Source organism: Balearica regulorum, chromosome 2 (assembly GCF_011004875.1).
Source record: "Balearica regulorum gibbericeps isolate bBalReg1 chromosome 2, bBalReg1.pri, whole genome shotgun sequence".
NCBI lineage: Eukaryota > Metazoa > Chordata > Aves > Gruiformes > Gruidae > Balearica > Balearica regulorum.
This window is the reverse complement of record NC_046185.1, coordinates 41522074-41538276: the sequence shown is the minus strand read 5'-3', so window position 1 is coordinate 41538276 and position 16203 is coordinate 41522074. Positions and strand designations below refer to the sequence as shown.

Genomic DNA, 16203 nt, shown 5'->3' with positions numbered 1-16203 from the left:
TGGGAGCATTTCCTTTGTGTGAGGCAAATTAAATCTCCGGCTTGTCTGAGGACAAGGAAAGAAGACTCTGTTTTGAGGACAAAGGGGAATTTCAACCTTCTCTTGAAACACAGCTTAATTCATTTTAAGTGTTTGCTTTAGTGCCTTTACCTATTTTATCTGCTTTCTCTTTTGAAAAAAAAAAAAGCATAACATGGAATTAAGGCATGCATTCAACACCATTCTGTGCTTGGCTTCATTCGTATAGTTCTACAGGCTAAATTGTTTTTCTGCTTTTTAATTCAGTTGTATTCAAAACAATGGCAAAAGTCTCTTTAGTCTTAATGGCAGAATATCAGATCCTACTGGAGGAACACCATCTTAGGCTTCTTGTCTTGCATGTATCTCTCAAGAAGAAATTTTCTGATTCATTTTTGGAAAGGCATGAAAATCTTGAGATAAATTTCTTCTCCCAAGCAAGATAATAGGAATCATATGGAGAGTAACCAATGCAGGCAAATCAATTACAAAAAATTATTCATACAATGAATTCCATTTTTTTCTGTGTGCACATATGCACCATCAGCCTGATGTTTAGAGAGATAAACTAACTGTTTCTTGATATGCAGCTTGTTCAGAATGGTTCATTGTAATTCCAGTCATATCTCTTTTGAGGGCATGCAGGTCATGGTTTGGGTCCATTTTCCCTGACTGGATTCACATTATTCTTTTAGAAACTGTTTCCCTGGAACAAATATTCATTATGAAAAAAAATCATAGTCATGATTATTTGCTGCTATGATGAGAGTTCCTTTCCTCAGAACATGGGGGGAAGGAAAGGTTTGCTCAGCCAAAGCAATGTGCTGAAAAACTTCCATGCAATTGCAATATACTTATATACAATCACAGCCATGAAGATGCCTCTTACTCCATCTTGGATCTTTTGCATGTCATACAATGGTCAGTTTTTCAGATGTGGCTGAAATAGTTGGCAATGACTGATGACTCAGCTTCTGTTGACTTCAAAGTACAGAGAGGGGAGTGGATATAAGAGTGGAAAAATGCTGAGGGAGATGGATAGATGAAGAGGTAGCTTGGTACCTTTGCCTGCCCACCTGCTGCTATATTGGCATGTTGATGCAGCATTGCTGGGTGTGAAAATCCCCCCAAAGGCAATTATTAGACTCCTTACTAGCCTGTGTGAGGTATCTTCCATAGTGCAGATGTTTGCTGTGCTCCTGGGGCTGGTGTCTGGGAAGCAGGGAGCGGTGCCAAGGCATTTTGGTGGAGCGGAGGCACTGAGGAAGGGACAGGCTCTGACCTAAAAGGAAGTAATGTGCAACCTTTAGCTGCTGTCAAATGGAAAGCTGAAGGTGTCATCAATTACAAAAGGAGTTCACTAACTTTGGATCTGGGCAAACAGATCCACATCTCACAGTCCAGTGAGGAGCACCAGATGGGACAGTTACCCACTGCTGGTGTAGCAACCACTCTGTGGTGGAGATCTCTCATCAAGCCCTTAGTGCCCATGGATGCAAATGCCTGTGCCCCAGCTACAGCCCATGGCTGTAAGTGATGTGCTGATATCTGTTTGGATTATTTTGGGAGGAAAAATACCCCAACACCACAACACTCTCATTTGCCATTTTCCTATCCAGATTTTTCTCTGGATGCAGGAGGTGCACCACAAAAATAAGCCTTGGATCAGCAGTTATTTCTGACCAATGGATTATGTTTGCTTTTGTTTGATATCACAGGGCCTTGTGGCTGTCTTGGCCTGGCTCAGATTTTCCTAGTGCTGTTCATTGAAATGTTTTATTTTCCACCATTGCCTGTAGGCACTGACATGGATTAGCCTTGGCAGCACCACGCAGGGGGCTTACACACCCTGATGCTCACTAATTACAACCTCCTGAACATCCTAACAGCTATAATAATACAGTGATGTATATATGAAGTCACGGTCTGTCAATGTATTGCCCCTGTGGTGTAAATCCTGCAAGCAGTATACTCGTGACTGGAAATCCCGTTATTGCATGGAGAGTTTTGTTCTTTGGGGTGATTTCTATTTACATATGCTGAGGTTCTCTGAATGTCCAATAGAATGTGACATGGCACAAACCTGTGTCTTGAAGACACACAGGGATGTTATTTCCTTTCTTTCCCCCTTTGCTTTCTTGATTTTGACTCTTTTACCTTCTCTCTTCCCATAGCTACTTGCCAACATTTTTTCTGGCACAGTAGCTGAAGTACCCAATCCAGGAAAACACATATAAGATTTATTTGTTTGTTTTAAATCTCTGTGTTAACAGTTAATACATTTAACTTCCTAAATACCTGTCAGGGTCTACATATGAGTTCAGTCACCTAACTTCTGATGTGTGAATTGCTGAGTTACTGGTGATGAGGTGCAGTGCGGGGGGGAAGACAGTAATTTAGTCCTGAGTGAAACCGCTGAACTTTGTGGAGTGCAGCTGTAGGAGCTTTGGTCCGTGCACTTCTTCAATCAGTTGATCAAGTCGTAATGGGCAGAATTACTTCCTAGTGTAGTGCAGACATTGGTTTTTAGGATCTCCAAGTGCTGTAGAGAAGTAGGCAAAGGAGAGAAGAGTTCTGTCCTACATAGTATGCACCTTGGAGGTGCTGAATGCCGAGGGAGGCCAGTGCAATCAGGTTCCTAACAGTGTGCCACCGTCAGGGGCTAGGGTTAGGTCCTACTGCTCTGCAGGACCAATAGGCTGGGTGCTGGACACCCCTGAGCACCCAGAGAGCTTTGCTGAAATGAGAGAAAAATGGCACATATATAGTGTCTGTTCTGGATCAACCATGATGACCATGTTAATGAAAAGATTCCGGTGTTTCCTGCATCCTGCTCTGCTTGGCTCCAAATGAGCTCTTTGAATGATAAAGAAAGACCTCACAGAATTAAAATTACTCATGTATGCCCTCATAACATCCCCTCAGCATGTGCATAGCAGAGCTACATTAATTTCATTGCTAGGGGGAATTCCCTACCTCCAGAAATGGGAGTGTACTTGCCTGTAATAGCAATTAGGGTTTCCAGTAGTGAACCCTCTCCAGTATTCACACACTGAATGTATTCTCTAAAGTAATGACATCAAGACAAAAAAGGAAGATAAAGGGTCTGCATTATTATGTTTGACAGAACATATACACTACTTTTGCAGAGATTGAAATAATCATAACTAAGCTCATGGAAAATTGCAAACACGTAAAGGTTGTATGAAAAGATGCATAAATCAAATTTATGAAGTAATTTTAATGCACTTTTTTGGACATAAATTCTTTTAGAGGGCTCATCAACCACATTCTGGTATGAATCTTATTTGTTCGTAAGAATTATGATGATTAAAGTATTAGACACTAGTGAAAACTTCTCCACTTCTGGGGAAAAAAAAAAGTTAAATCCAAGCCTTGAGGCAAAAATGTTAAAAATAGACATTTTTTGTATGAAACCATTTGCACAAATGAAACTAATAGGTTTTTATCTAAACCATCTGGTGGAGGAAAAGCATTAAAACGTAAAGTCACGTATTGAAGGCCCCAGAGATTTCCTTTGAGTGCTATATGTTAAAAAAAAAAAAAAAAAAAAGGAAAACTCTGTATCTTTTCCTTCATTTATCTGAGGCCTTGTTCCCCAGTGTCCCAGCTTTAACCAGTCAGTTTTGCTTTGGCAACCAATACACTCCTGCTTGCCTTTGCATAAAAGTTGTGCTCCCAATAATGCAAGCTAAATTCATTTCAGGAAAGTGATCAGTGGATTAGGGTTTATGATTTGCTTGGGAGGTTTTTGGTTTGGTTTTTTTTTTTCTTCCCCTTAAATAAACTTCTACAGGAAACTTATACAAATGACGCTCACTTTGGCTTTTTCTGTACTTGTAAAACCAAACTGTGAAACCTCATTTTAAAATAGCACAATTTACTGTAGCACAAGATGGGTAACAGGAAGTGACCAACAAAGAGTTTTCCACTCCCTTTCCCAATTTGAGGCCAAATAAGCATGATCTGCTGGGTTTTCTTTCTATCCCATGTGTAGGGGATTTTGTGTGAAACAGAATCACAGACTAGCCTATATTGGAAGGGATCTCTGGAGGTGCTCTGATCTACCCTATCCCCACAGTCAAAGCTGGTGCAACTTAGATGGACCTGTGCAGGGCTGTCCAGTCGAGTTTTGAATATTTCCAAGCACAGAGATCCCATGGCCTCTCTGGGATCCTATTTCAGTGTTTTCAGCCTTCCTCCTGGTGATTTTTTTTTTTCCTAAAGTGTAATCAGAATTTTCCTTATTGCAACTTGTGTCTGTTGTCTCTCGTCCATCATGTACACCTCCAGTAGATTTGGGCTCTGTCTTCTCTATAAAGACCCACTAAGCAGTTACAGACTGCAGTAAGAGACCCCCTTGGATTCTTCTCCTTGAGAGGATCCAGCACTCTCAGCCTCTCCATCTGTGCCCCGTGCTCCAGCCCGTGACCATTGTGGTGGCCTCTATTGGATTCACTCCAAGATGCCAATGTTTTCCTTGTACTGGGGTCACTTTTGGAAAAACTCCCACCTGCGGGCTCAGGTTCCTTTCCAGTCCAAAGGTGACACGGTATAAGAAGACAGGATAGCCTATTGTTCTCAAAAAATTATCTCTTGAGAGTTTAGAAATACTTGGCCTTGAAAATCTATCACCCGTGTTCTACAGAAGCACGCCCTTCCTGCCAGGGCCTCATTGTGCGAGTGCTTCCAGCCTGTTTGCAGAGAGCAACTTCTGCTGGGAACTCGGATGCAGGACGGTCCCATTCAGCTGTCATGACTCTCTTCTTGTGTGTCCTATGAGTCTCCTCGGTGTGCAGAGAGAGAGAGAGAGAGAGAGATATGAATGGTGCAGAAAGTTGGACATGTAGAGGATTTTGCTGGGTTTTACAGAGAAATTCTGCAGAGAGAGAGAAGTTTGAGGGATATGAACAGTATAGTCAAAATTCCAGTCTCATGAGCTTTGAAATTTTAATCCAAAATTCCAGCAATGTGAGACCAGAGATTGCTCAGACATCTCGCTCTTTTATTATTTATACTTTTTAGAGTTTACAGGTAAGTTTGAAAATAGCACTTGGCTGTACACTTATGACTTGAAAGTGGAAAACCGCTACAGACAAATAAACCCTAAAAACCTCCCACTATTTATTATTTGTAAAATCTCACCTGAGTTAAAGCTGTCCTCGTGGATCTGAGCACTGCTTCACAGTTGTTGAACTTTAGTTACGACTAAAGATGACGATTGTTTTTGAAAACTCTCAGATCTCAGCTACTCTTCCTCTAAATTACTCTGTGTCCCTGGGCATATCGCTTACCTTCTTTCATATGAATCTCCTTAACAAAACCATGTAGCACATGTTTGTATGCCAGAGGAGTGGAGAGGCTCAGCTCATTATTTCAGAACTCTAAGCAGAAGTAGGTATCAAAACATGAAGGCTTATTCTACTAATTAGGGCATTGGATAGCCTTATTTATTCAAGGGATGACATGCTTTTGAATGAAATCTGGAACTTCATGTTGCTATCTAAGCTGTGCTATATAGACAGCAGGAAAAAAAATCTCTCTTGTATCTTCAGTATTTAACAATATGACTGCATTGATGGCATAAACATGGATCCAAGTGTTTCACTGTGAAGAAAGCCTGTAATACAAAAGCATCCTGCAGGCTGTGTGTCTGCAGACGGCTTACGGTTGCTGTGCTAGCGCGGTAAGGTGAGTAGCCCCTCTGCCCCCCCCCCCCCCCCCCATATTTGAAAGGCTTTGGACTTTTTTTTACTTTCACTGAAACTAGCCGCTTTGGGAACATGAAGGTCAGCATATATATGTAGTTATCAAAGTGTGAGAAGCCTCAATATTCACTAGAGGTTTTCTTTTTCTTTCTTTTTTTTTTTTTTTTCCTTTTTAATAGTGGAGCCATGCAGTTGCAAGGCAAAACTTAGAAAGCTAGTTTAGAGCAGCATCTGAAATGTGTGATTCTTGCAGCCTTCAGAGACTTCTGTATAGCAAAATATATGCCCACCCTGCTGCGAAACAGTGGTGCATGGAATATCACCCACTTACATGTCTGGTTTAGCTAAAGAACACGCATTTTGCAAAGGTATCCACCCTTGATCTAAGATCTTTTTTCAAGTGGTTGTGCATCCACTGTGCTGCTTGGTAAATTCAGAGTTAAAAGGAAAAGTACTTTGTTTCCAGTTTTAAATTTTCTGGCCTAAACTTCCAGCCTCTGGACATTGCCGAGGCCTGCTGCGTGCGCTCAGGAACTGCCGTCCGCATCCTCACTGTTCAACTGCTGGCGCTCTGGAAAACGCTGATGTTCTAAGGGTTACTGGATTACAATTGTTCTCTGCAAACAAAATTCACATCTGTTCTGACAACTTATTTCAGCCTGATGCAACTTGAAAAGGTCAAGATTAATCCCAGAAAATCAGACTTCTATTGGAAAGGCCAAATCAACTTTAATTGTAACACATGGCTATTTGTATTGGCGTTTAGCTGCAGCCGTTTATCCTGCTTTCCATTGGTATTATTTGTTTCTGAGCTAGCTACTAAAGCCTACAGTGCAAGCTGAAATGTTTTAAGTAATGTAACAAAAATAACAGCTGACATCTTTCCTTTTACAGGTTTCCATTGACCCAAGGTATTTTGTGTGCATTTGTGGCTTTTACAACTTTTATCAGCAGTCTAGGGGAAAAAAAAATCATAGAAGAAAATGTTGGCTTGTTTCATAAAGATTAATGGTGTCTATTGCACTTTCACACGCCCTCCTAACCTGTTGGCTTTATCCATCAGAGCCCACCAAGCACCTGGGGGAATCAGCCACTTGCTCTGGAGTTCTGCCTCCTACCCAACTTTGATCATGGGCACCAAGGGGTTTAAAACCCCTTCGCATTACAGCAGTTGCAAGCTGTGGTTTTCTCTGTTGGTGAGGTGACTAACAGCAGCACCGTCCCCTCGGCATGGGGACAGGTTGGTGTAGTAGCACTTCTCTAACCACCCTGCCAGCAGCCAGTAGCTGCTATCAGCTCAGCCATCAAGCCATCAACTGACATCTGAAAAGTGAGAGAGACTCATTTGGCAATACTTTGCTCTTGCTGTTTAGCCTGGAGAAAGATACTCAAAGTGGTAAGATTGTTTAGCAACAGCTGGCAAGCACCCGGGTGTGAGCCTGAGTTTCAGACATGACAGGCACTTACAGGAATGTTGCCAGATACAGCTGTTTAAAAGCCTTAATAAACAGCAAGTCAATACTAATCTTTGCCAAATTAATCTTTTCCTTGACAGCCCATCAGAGCAATTATGCTCAGACTCATTGTAAACACACAATTGTCAGAGGGTAAGGATCTTCTCTGCAGTACACTGTGGATTTTTGCACACAGCTTGTTTTCCAAATAGGAAGGTTTCCTTTTCTTTTCCCGTTGCCTCTCTTTTTTTTTTTTTTTCCTCTCCTATTTTATTTTCTAGCCAATTACATGTTTGCCAGCTTGGTATTAGTCTGAACGAAATTTCTTTGTAAAGTGTCTATCGCAGCAAGCCCTTAATAGAATGTGAAATGATGACAGTCGCAGGATCCATGCAGATGCACATTTGCTAGTGGGTTTCTCTAATTAGGCAGTAACTGTGACAGACTCTGAAATGTTACAAGTCATTGTTCTCACTTGTCCTCTTGTCAGTGGAATAAGAACTACATTTGAGTTGTGATTTAATGCGCTGCTGGGTAATAATAAAATACATGACTTTGCAAAGGAAAGCAAATGCTGTCTGTGAGACCTGACACAAAGCACCTTGTGTTCTTCGAGGTGCTCAGTACCTCCTGCAGCACTGCCAGCTATACTAGCTAAATAATATTTTATTTAAATGCAAAAGGACTTGATGACACCAGATAAATAATTAACATGGCAATGGTTGTATATCTATATATCTGTGTATGTATGTATGTATGTATGTATGTATGTATGTATCCATGTGTCCTGGTTTCAGGTGAGAGGGTTAATTTTCTTCACAGTAGCTAGTATGGGGCTATGTTTTGGATTTGTGCTGGAAGCAGTGTTGATAATATAGAGATGTTTTTGTTATATGGACCTGTTGTTGAGCAGTGCTTACACAGAGCCAAGGTGTTTTCTGCTCCTCGCACTGCCTTGCCAGTGGGATGGCTGGGGGTGCACAAGGAGTTGGGAGGGGACACAGCTGGGACAGCTGACTTTAACTGACCAAAGCGATATTCCATACCATATGACATCATGCTCAGTATAAAAGAGGGGCTAGTTGGGGAGGGGCAACACAGCTCTAGGACGCGCGGCTCGGGGACGGTCCAGCTTCAAGATGGGTCTGACCATGCGGTCTGAGTTGTACGGTCATTGGGTCAGAAACTGCACTGTGTATCACCAGTTTTGTATACTCTGTTAAGTACTGTTTTTGGGTTTTTTCCCTCTCCCTTTGCTACCCCAGTAAACTGTCCTTATCCCAACCCATGAGGTTTTGCCTTTTCCTTCCCATTCTCCTCCCCATCCCGGGGTGGGAGGCGTGGGGGGAAGCGGAGGGGGAGTGAGGGAGCAGCTGCGTAGTGCTCAGCTGCTGGCTGGGGCTAAACCACATCACCCTGTATGTATGTATCCATGTATCCATGTATCCATGTCTATCTATCTATCTATCTCTATCTCTATCTGTACTTATACCGACATATCAATAGGAGTTCTGGGGATGAACTCCTGTATGGGTTACCTGCAGCTCTTTAGCTACTTCTCACAGTCTGTGCAAAATAAGGATTTTTACCTACTCCATCTCCCCAGAGAACAGAAAGAGATCTCCGTGGATCTGCCATGTTTACAGGATCAGGTAAGAAATAGTCAAATACAGTCTTGGAGATGGTAGTTCAGGTTGAGATGAAGTCTCAGAAGGTTGAGGAAGGTGGTAAGAGCATGTTTTACCTTCCAGTAATGAGCTCTTTTATTGTCAGGTTTCCTGTTTACAGAGGAGCCTCGCAGGGAATATTTGGCAGAGACACCACTGGAATCAGGAACTGGTATTTGGTGAGAGAACTGGGCACGAATACATTATGTTTCATTGTGAATGGCTGGGGCCCTTCATGAATACATTAATTACCGCCTGTGGATAAACACGGAGGGGAGGAATCCTATAGCAAGTCCTTTCAAAGAGCTTCTTTGGGTCAGAGGCAGCAGCTGGACGGGATTTCTGCTCGAACCTCTGTGAGTTTGGTGATGGAGAGACCAGGACTCGCATTGCTGGAATGGGGCACACTGAGAGCAGCAGTAAAATCGAAAAGCCTTTCCTTTCCAAAACCTCTGCTTACCTTGTTGCAAGTAAATTGGATTTACATCTTCCAGAGTGCCTATGTTGCTAATCTTGCATTTTGCCTGCCTCTTTTTAAAAATAGTTTTAAAAAAAAATATTGATTTCAATTAATGGCAGAGATTATTTCCCTTGGTTTCTATCACTTTGACAGATGTCTTTATCATATTTACTTGCCGTTACTGTGTTGCTTCAATGTGTAGGTTGTTTTGTTCCTGTGTGCATTCTCATTACCATCATTATGACAGATGGTGACTTGGGTATCTGTGTTACTGTGGTGCCTAAGCCACAGTGCTTCAGCAAAGGATGGGGTATATGTTCATGAACTCCAGTGGAGTTTCATCTGCTTACAAAAGGATCCCAACCTTCTAGACTCCATCTATTGACAATTTGTATCTGTCAATATGCAGCTGAAAACAAATAATGGATTGCCCTTGGCCGGCAACCATTACTTTTTCCCAAGGCCAGACATGAAGAACTGACATTTTATGCATTGAGGCTGGATCTTTCCTTTGGAACAAAGTGGCTTCAATATAACCCTGGCCAAAGCTGCTGTTCTTCCAGCATAGCTGTCCCATCCAAACAGAGCCCAGACACAAAACCACACTCACACCACCGGACGGGTAAGGTGCTGCACAGTAAACACACCACAGGTTTCCCTTCTTACAGACTGAGACACCAACTACCCAGAGGTTCATACAGAATAAGTATTTTATTCATGATGGTTTTTTTTTTTATTTATTTACATTAAAGTTTTCTTGTATTTTGAACTCTGCTTGGATACCGAAATTAACAACTTTATGTGACTGCGCACCTGCTCTAAAAGAAATGGAGATAACACAGTTCTTTTCCGTAAAAGAAAAAGGAAAACTGCCTGTCAAAATCAAAGCTGATTTTTCTCATCCCTAGTAATTATCTTCTCGCTTTAGAATTAATATGAGTGGAAAATGTAGTTTACTATAACATAATAAATAGAAGACATTGGGTAATTAGTAGTGCTGATATATTTCTAAAGTACTAAACAGACAAACAATAAACTGTGAATTTAATCACGAGTTCTCATACAGTTTCAAGACAGGAAAATTAGAGCTCTCAGCTACAGTCATTTGAGTAATCACATCTGATCTGCATTATTTATTAGGTATTACATGCCAAGTGATTCTGATTGTACATTGCCTGAAATCATTCCAAAGCAAGCATACCTTTGTTTCTGGTTTGTTTTTTAAAAAAATCAATGGCATTGCATAATGTGTACTTTATCCGACTTGCTTTCTTTATTTCACATAGAAAATACAAATCAGTGGTACTCTCCATTAATTGGACAGGCATCCAGGATTAAATCCTCCAGAAATATTTTTTCAGAGCTATCCCTGATCCAAAACATTGACAAAATACCTTCTTTGGGATTTTTTTTATCCCTTTCCCTGTGGCTGTTGAACTTACCTTTCACTTCAGGATGAATATATGTGTGATACACTCCCTAAAACTCTATAGGACCTTTTGCATGTATAAGAAAATGGCTGAAGCATATTTGGTAATATTTCTGTTGATAATATTTTTATTCCACTTGACTAATTAATGAAAACTGATGAAGTTTCAAGAAGAAGCATTATGTATTTTTATTCAGTTAGTCTTGTTGGTTCAAGTCTTAGTTTTGGGCAACTTCTTGCTACAATGCTTTAAAAAGGGAATTACTTAAAATACTTTTTTTTTTTATTTTCCTTAACAAACAAAGAAATACAGAAATAAGTATTGGTTACCTTCATTTTCTGCCGGTAAAGCAGGTTTGGTGTTATATATGTCACTGTAAAAACTAAATAAAGTATTCACATCAGTTGTGAACAATTTGTGCCAGCAAAAGTTAAAGCGTCAAAGAAACCTCTTTAAAATGCTAACAAATTTACTTACAAACACCTATATTTATTATTTCATAAATAGGCGCAACAGGTTCCATAAAAAAGATTAAATACAGACACAGTATGAAGAAACAATAATACATAGCCATATGTAAAGGTTATAATTTAGCTGTTTCCAATCTGTTTCTGCATCTAATAAAATATCAAGTAAGCATTTGGCAGTTTTATACATAAAAGGACTTAAATGACGTTTACTAACCAGTACACATAAAGTGATTTTCTTTTAAAAAAAGAAGCATTCTTTAGGCAGTACAAAATAAATGTGTTTGCTCTTTATCAACATTAGTTTTTTTCCTAGGTTTTTTGTGTTTATTTCATGAGACAAAGCCAATATTTTTAATTAATATCATTTGGGAATATTTTACCTTTTTCTCCAAATACTTTGAAAATATAGAACTATTAGTCAGTTGTTTAAAAATGAAGTAAAAATATGAATGTTTGCCAATTTAACCCTTATTGTGAAATCAATAAACTGGAATGAGCCAGTTTCAATTACAATTAGCTACAAAAACATTCACATTTTATACTCTAGGAGAGTGTAACATAGATGCTATTTACAAACTTGCTATGACTGCTACATCAAGCCATTTAAAAAGTCTTTAGTAGTTTCATATAAACACCCATTATGAAAAACCAATGGAAAATCCAGGACTTTTATCCGAGACATCTACAGTTGCTAAGGCAGTTACTATCGCAGCACTTCACAGCAAAAACCAACATAAAATCTGAATGGTCCAAGTTTCCTTCAGGAAAGAAGAAAAGCAATGTCCGTTAAAGGATCTTAGGGTAGGGGTGGAAAGGAGAAAAAAAGAGAAAAAATGAGGGGGGAAAAAAAAAAAACAGAAAAAGAAAGAAGCAAGACTATTTTTTCCAGAGTGGGTGACCCACAAGCTCAAATAGTCCTAAGTGCTTAGCAACTTGTATTTCCTAATAAAATGCAGAACTGCCTTGACTGCATAAAGCAATCCATGATGAAAAGACTTCCCTGCATTCCTCAGTGGAAAGGAGAGGTGTTTCAGATTTTCAGGTAAGGTAGAGTGCTTTGTCCCTCTGCATGCCCCTGTTCAAAGAAAAAAAGAACAAATGTATTTTTTTTTTAAAAAAATATGTCAAATTTTTAGTCCTATTCTTCCAAAAAAACCCCTACAACCCACAACGTGTCATTCATTCCAAGCATATCATTGAAGTACGACTGCATTACCATGGTAATAATAAGAAAAATCCTAGTGCCATAGGGGCATGTAGCAACTCAGAGACCACATCTGGCTCTAAACTGCACAGGACGGGGACATGGGTTTAAGCCCTGGTTTGGGATCACCTGCACTAGCGGGTTGGTAGCACTGACTATTCCTCTCTCACAAATCCCGTAAGTACTGCTGAGGGTATAAGCACCCTATACCACGCAGCCACTATCCTTAGAGGGCAGGAGAGATTAGTTGCATGAACGTGGGTGCCAGCCGCTGATATCTCTGGCCTACTGTATTTACTAGTACAAACATAACCAGAACGTGTTGGCTTGGCAGGTTCAGGTAAGCATACGCAAGGGAACACCAGAAGCTTCTAGCAAAGCCAACTAGACCAACTCTTTACAGGAGACCAGGCTCTACAAGAGACCTTCCACCAATACACTGTGTCTAGCACACTTTTACATTCAGTTCTTGCTGGGTTTCAGCTTCAACTGAAGCATACCAGCTCAGAGCAAAAAGAATAATTTACCAGTTTCTAATTTGGAACAGTCTGTAGAAGTCAGAAAAAAAATATATCATTTAGAAGAAGCATCATTGATGGGGCTTGGTTCACACTGCAGAGATTTTCTGGGAGAAAGGCTTTGCTCTTAATATCCTACTTCCTCACCAAAACCCAGGCACCAGTTCTGTTCTTCCACAGCTTTACAGCTTACTTGGTTTGGCGTCCTAGAGCAGCACAGAGCAAGCTACACTGCACTGGCAGTTTATGCCAATGCTACAGCGAAAATAGGGTAAGTTCATGCGCCCAGATTCACAAAGGCATATCTACACAGGGTATATACAGGGTCTGCTCAGAGAAAGATTCTGCTGATGGAAAATTATGCTCAGTGGGTGCCTAGAGAGCACTGCTGGGAATGATCGCACATTGTTTTTATCCAGAAGAGACCAGGAATCAAAGCCACAGGTGGCTATGGCTTGTTTGTCAACGGACAGCCTATTCAGAGCTTGGTGTAAGTGAGTATAAAGATCTGTGGGCTGGGTAGGCTCCTACAAGGGCCTGCACCACAGATCAAGACATTATGGTGGTACAGCACAGAAGTGAGACCGTTCTGCTGAACAACTGGGAAAGTCATGGGTTAACGGTGATAGGTACGGGGGAAGGTGATGCTGCTGTGCAGACTAGTTAATATCTGCCTCAGTGTCAGCAAATTCTAGTCAAGATGTTACTCTGAACCAGTAACCAGAAAAATATTTTTGTTCAGTTCTAGTTTGAGTTCCAGAAACACTTTAAAACAATAATGCAAGTGAAATTCTCGGTTTGAGTAAACGTAATGGGTGAAACTGGTCTTTAGTTCTGCTTTGTGTTCATTTGTCTGGGCTGGATTTGACACTTTGGTAGCAACCGAGAGCTTTTATTTATCTGCCTTTGCCTTGTGGATTCATGCCAAGGTCAAGAGGAGGTCAGGCTGGTGGGCATGTTCACAAGGCACAACATCTATCACTTAAAACTCAAAAGATACCTTCTGTTCAGAGTTTTAATTGTTTCGAGGCAGTTCCTGGGACAGTAACATGGTTCCACAAAAACCATGCTGCAGAGGAGCTGAAGGTTTGAAGGGGCCACTACCTTTATGGTAAAGGCACAGAGCTCCTACAGGTATGGTGTTTTGTTTCTGGGTACAGTCATGTGATCTGCATGCCATTCCCTTTCACGTATCTTGTATCCCACACATCACCCCTGCATCTCACTGATGTGGGTCTTCATGACCCTAACTAGTTGTTTTTGCTAGCAGCAAGCTCTCCTCAGCAATGGAGTATTTGGAGAAAACAGTTTGCGCCATTTGCCTCTCAAGTAAGAGGCAGTGATCTTAACACTTCTTTCCTACCCCTTCTCCCTAAGATTTCAGTTCTGGTTTTCTAAAGAATGGAAGTTCTTTAAGACCAGAGTGTATGTGCTGTGATAAGGTGACAACAATGTCTCATAAATGTATGTATTGAAAACTTGTTTTCCCACAACAGTCTAGCTGCTGAATAAATACAATGCCATCACAGATGCACTTCTGAAATACTGTAGGGGAACAGGCAACAAAGCTGTTTCCAAATTCTCTATCAGATACTCATGTCATGAATGTTGCTCAACACAAGGTGGCATTCACTGGCTGCTTACCCATTACTGCAGTAGTCATTATTCCAGTCCACAGTCTGTGCGGGAGGATTTCTGCACCCTGAACGAACATACTCCATTGCTTGGGTAACAACTTGTGCAGCTGTTGATGTTGGATTGATGATATTCTGATAATCAGGCTGAAGAGTAAATCCCTAGAGGAGAAAGCAAGTACATTACAATGTACTGAAACCAAGCAACAGGTTGGGTGCATTAAAAAAACCCCAAAATGAACAGTGTGTACTGTGAAATGGTAGAATACTTCTTTTCCAGGTGTACTTTAGTTTATCAAACCTAAAACAGGAAAAAATGTGTAGGTGCTTTCTAAGTTTTAGAATCTTTCTTTGGTTTGAGGAATGAAACACTGCCAAATCATTGTTACCTATTACACAGTCACAGGATGGAACTAAAAGGGACAGAGCAGAAACAATTCAAAACCAAGAGAACAACTCAATCAGCGCTGGGGCAAAAAGGTCTGTTTGCTCCTTAGAGCTTCCATTTTGATTAAATGTAAGGATACACACTAGTCGTTAATTCCCAGAATATGCAACAGAATCTTTTTGAAGGATGTAGGCAGCAGGTGGCTGACTGTTTTATTAGACTACACCTATTCACATATTGTTCTCAAAACCCTTTTTCTTCATTCAGTCACAAAGGGACCATCTGCTGCTTCTTTTATTTGTACTTCTCTCTCAACTAAACAGAAATTCAACCAAAGCTTTCTAACAGTTGTTGGACTAATGCAGTGAAAGTAGCACAGAATAACTTGCTTTTTGAAACCAAGAAGACAAGGAGAAAAAAAAAGTGGAAGTTACAAAGAGACATCTAACCTGCTCCCTGAAATATCTGTCATATGAAAAGTCATAACAATTTTTAGCTCTTTTGATATATGAGGATGGTTAAATGCTGTGTTTCAAAACCAGGGGAACAACTGAAATTTCAAGGCTAGTGCAGCTGGTTCACCCTGTATAAATGTACATCATGTTCCTGTAAAGTCTGAAGAACTACATTGGATAAAAGTATGGGAATGCTGTATGAAAGCAATCCATGTCTGCTGAAAAAAACAGACCAAACTCCTAGGGCAAGGGCATACAATTCCCACTCAAGTTAACTGGATGTGTAACTGCTAAATCAGAAACTGAATTTGAACCAAGATACCTAGTTTGAAAATCCACTCGTTCTAGCCCAAGTCCACATACTGAATAGATAGAATTAAAGCTCATAGCTTTTAGTGTGTGGTCACTTTATATACAAAGCCTTCATTAAGACAGGAATTTTGGGGAGAGCTGTTTTTTTCTGCAGTTTTAACAACTCAGCCACACTACCTCTAATCAAGATAAAAGAGTATTCTCAGATTCTGCCTGTCCCCTTCCACCCCCAGAAATGATCTTCCTTCAAATATAACATGCCACTTCCTTCTTCACATCCCTCTTTCTTGGTGCATTATACTCCTCCTCTTCCCTGGAGGACCTGCAGGTGTTCTGCCTCTCATGTACGTTGTCACCTCACTCCACTCATCCTGACTGCAGATTTTTGCCTAGGCTGTAAATGAGCGCCACTTTCTTCCATGATATTTTCCATATGGAGAATATTCCGAGTCACACCTCAGTAC

General features: G+C 40.6%; 1 protein-coding gene across 7 annotated transcripts in view; it reads right to left on the bottom strand.

Annotated features, from left to right (window-relative positions):
- Positions 1-16203, bottom strand: part of LOC104639538 (thymocyte selection-associated high mobility group box protein TOX) — a 314557-nt gene that overhangs the window by 83314 nt on the left and 215040 nt on the right. The window contains exons 8-9 of one of the 7 annotated variants that reach the window (XM_075744040.1): positions 14595-14746; positions 10021-12303 (exon numbers count right to left, since the gene is read on the bottom strand). The exons of the other annotated variants lie outside the window; for them this stretch is intronic. Of the exons in view, the coding sequence (XP_075600155.1) occupies positions 12267-12303; positions 14595-14746 (189 nt within the window). The 3' untranslated portion in view covers positions 10021-12266. Of the gene's footprint in view, positions 1-10020; positions 12304-14594; positions 14747-16203 lie in introns of those variants that run through there. 7 annotated transcript variants of the gene reach the window in all.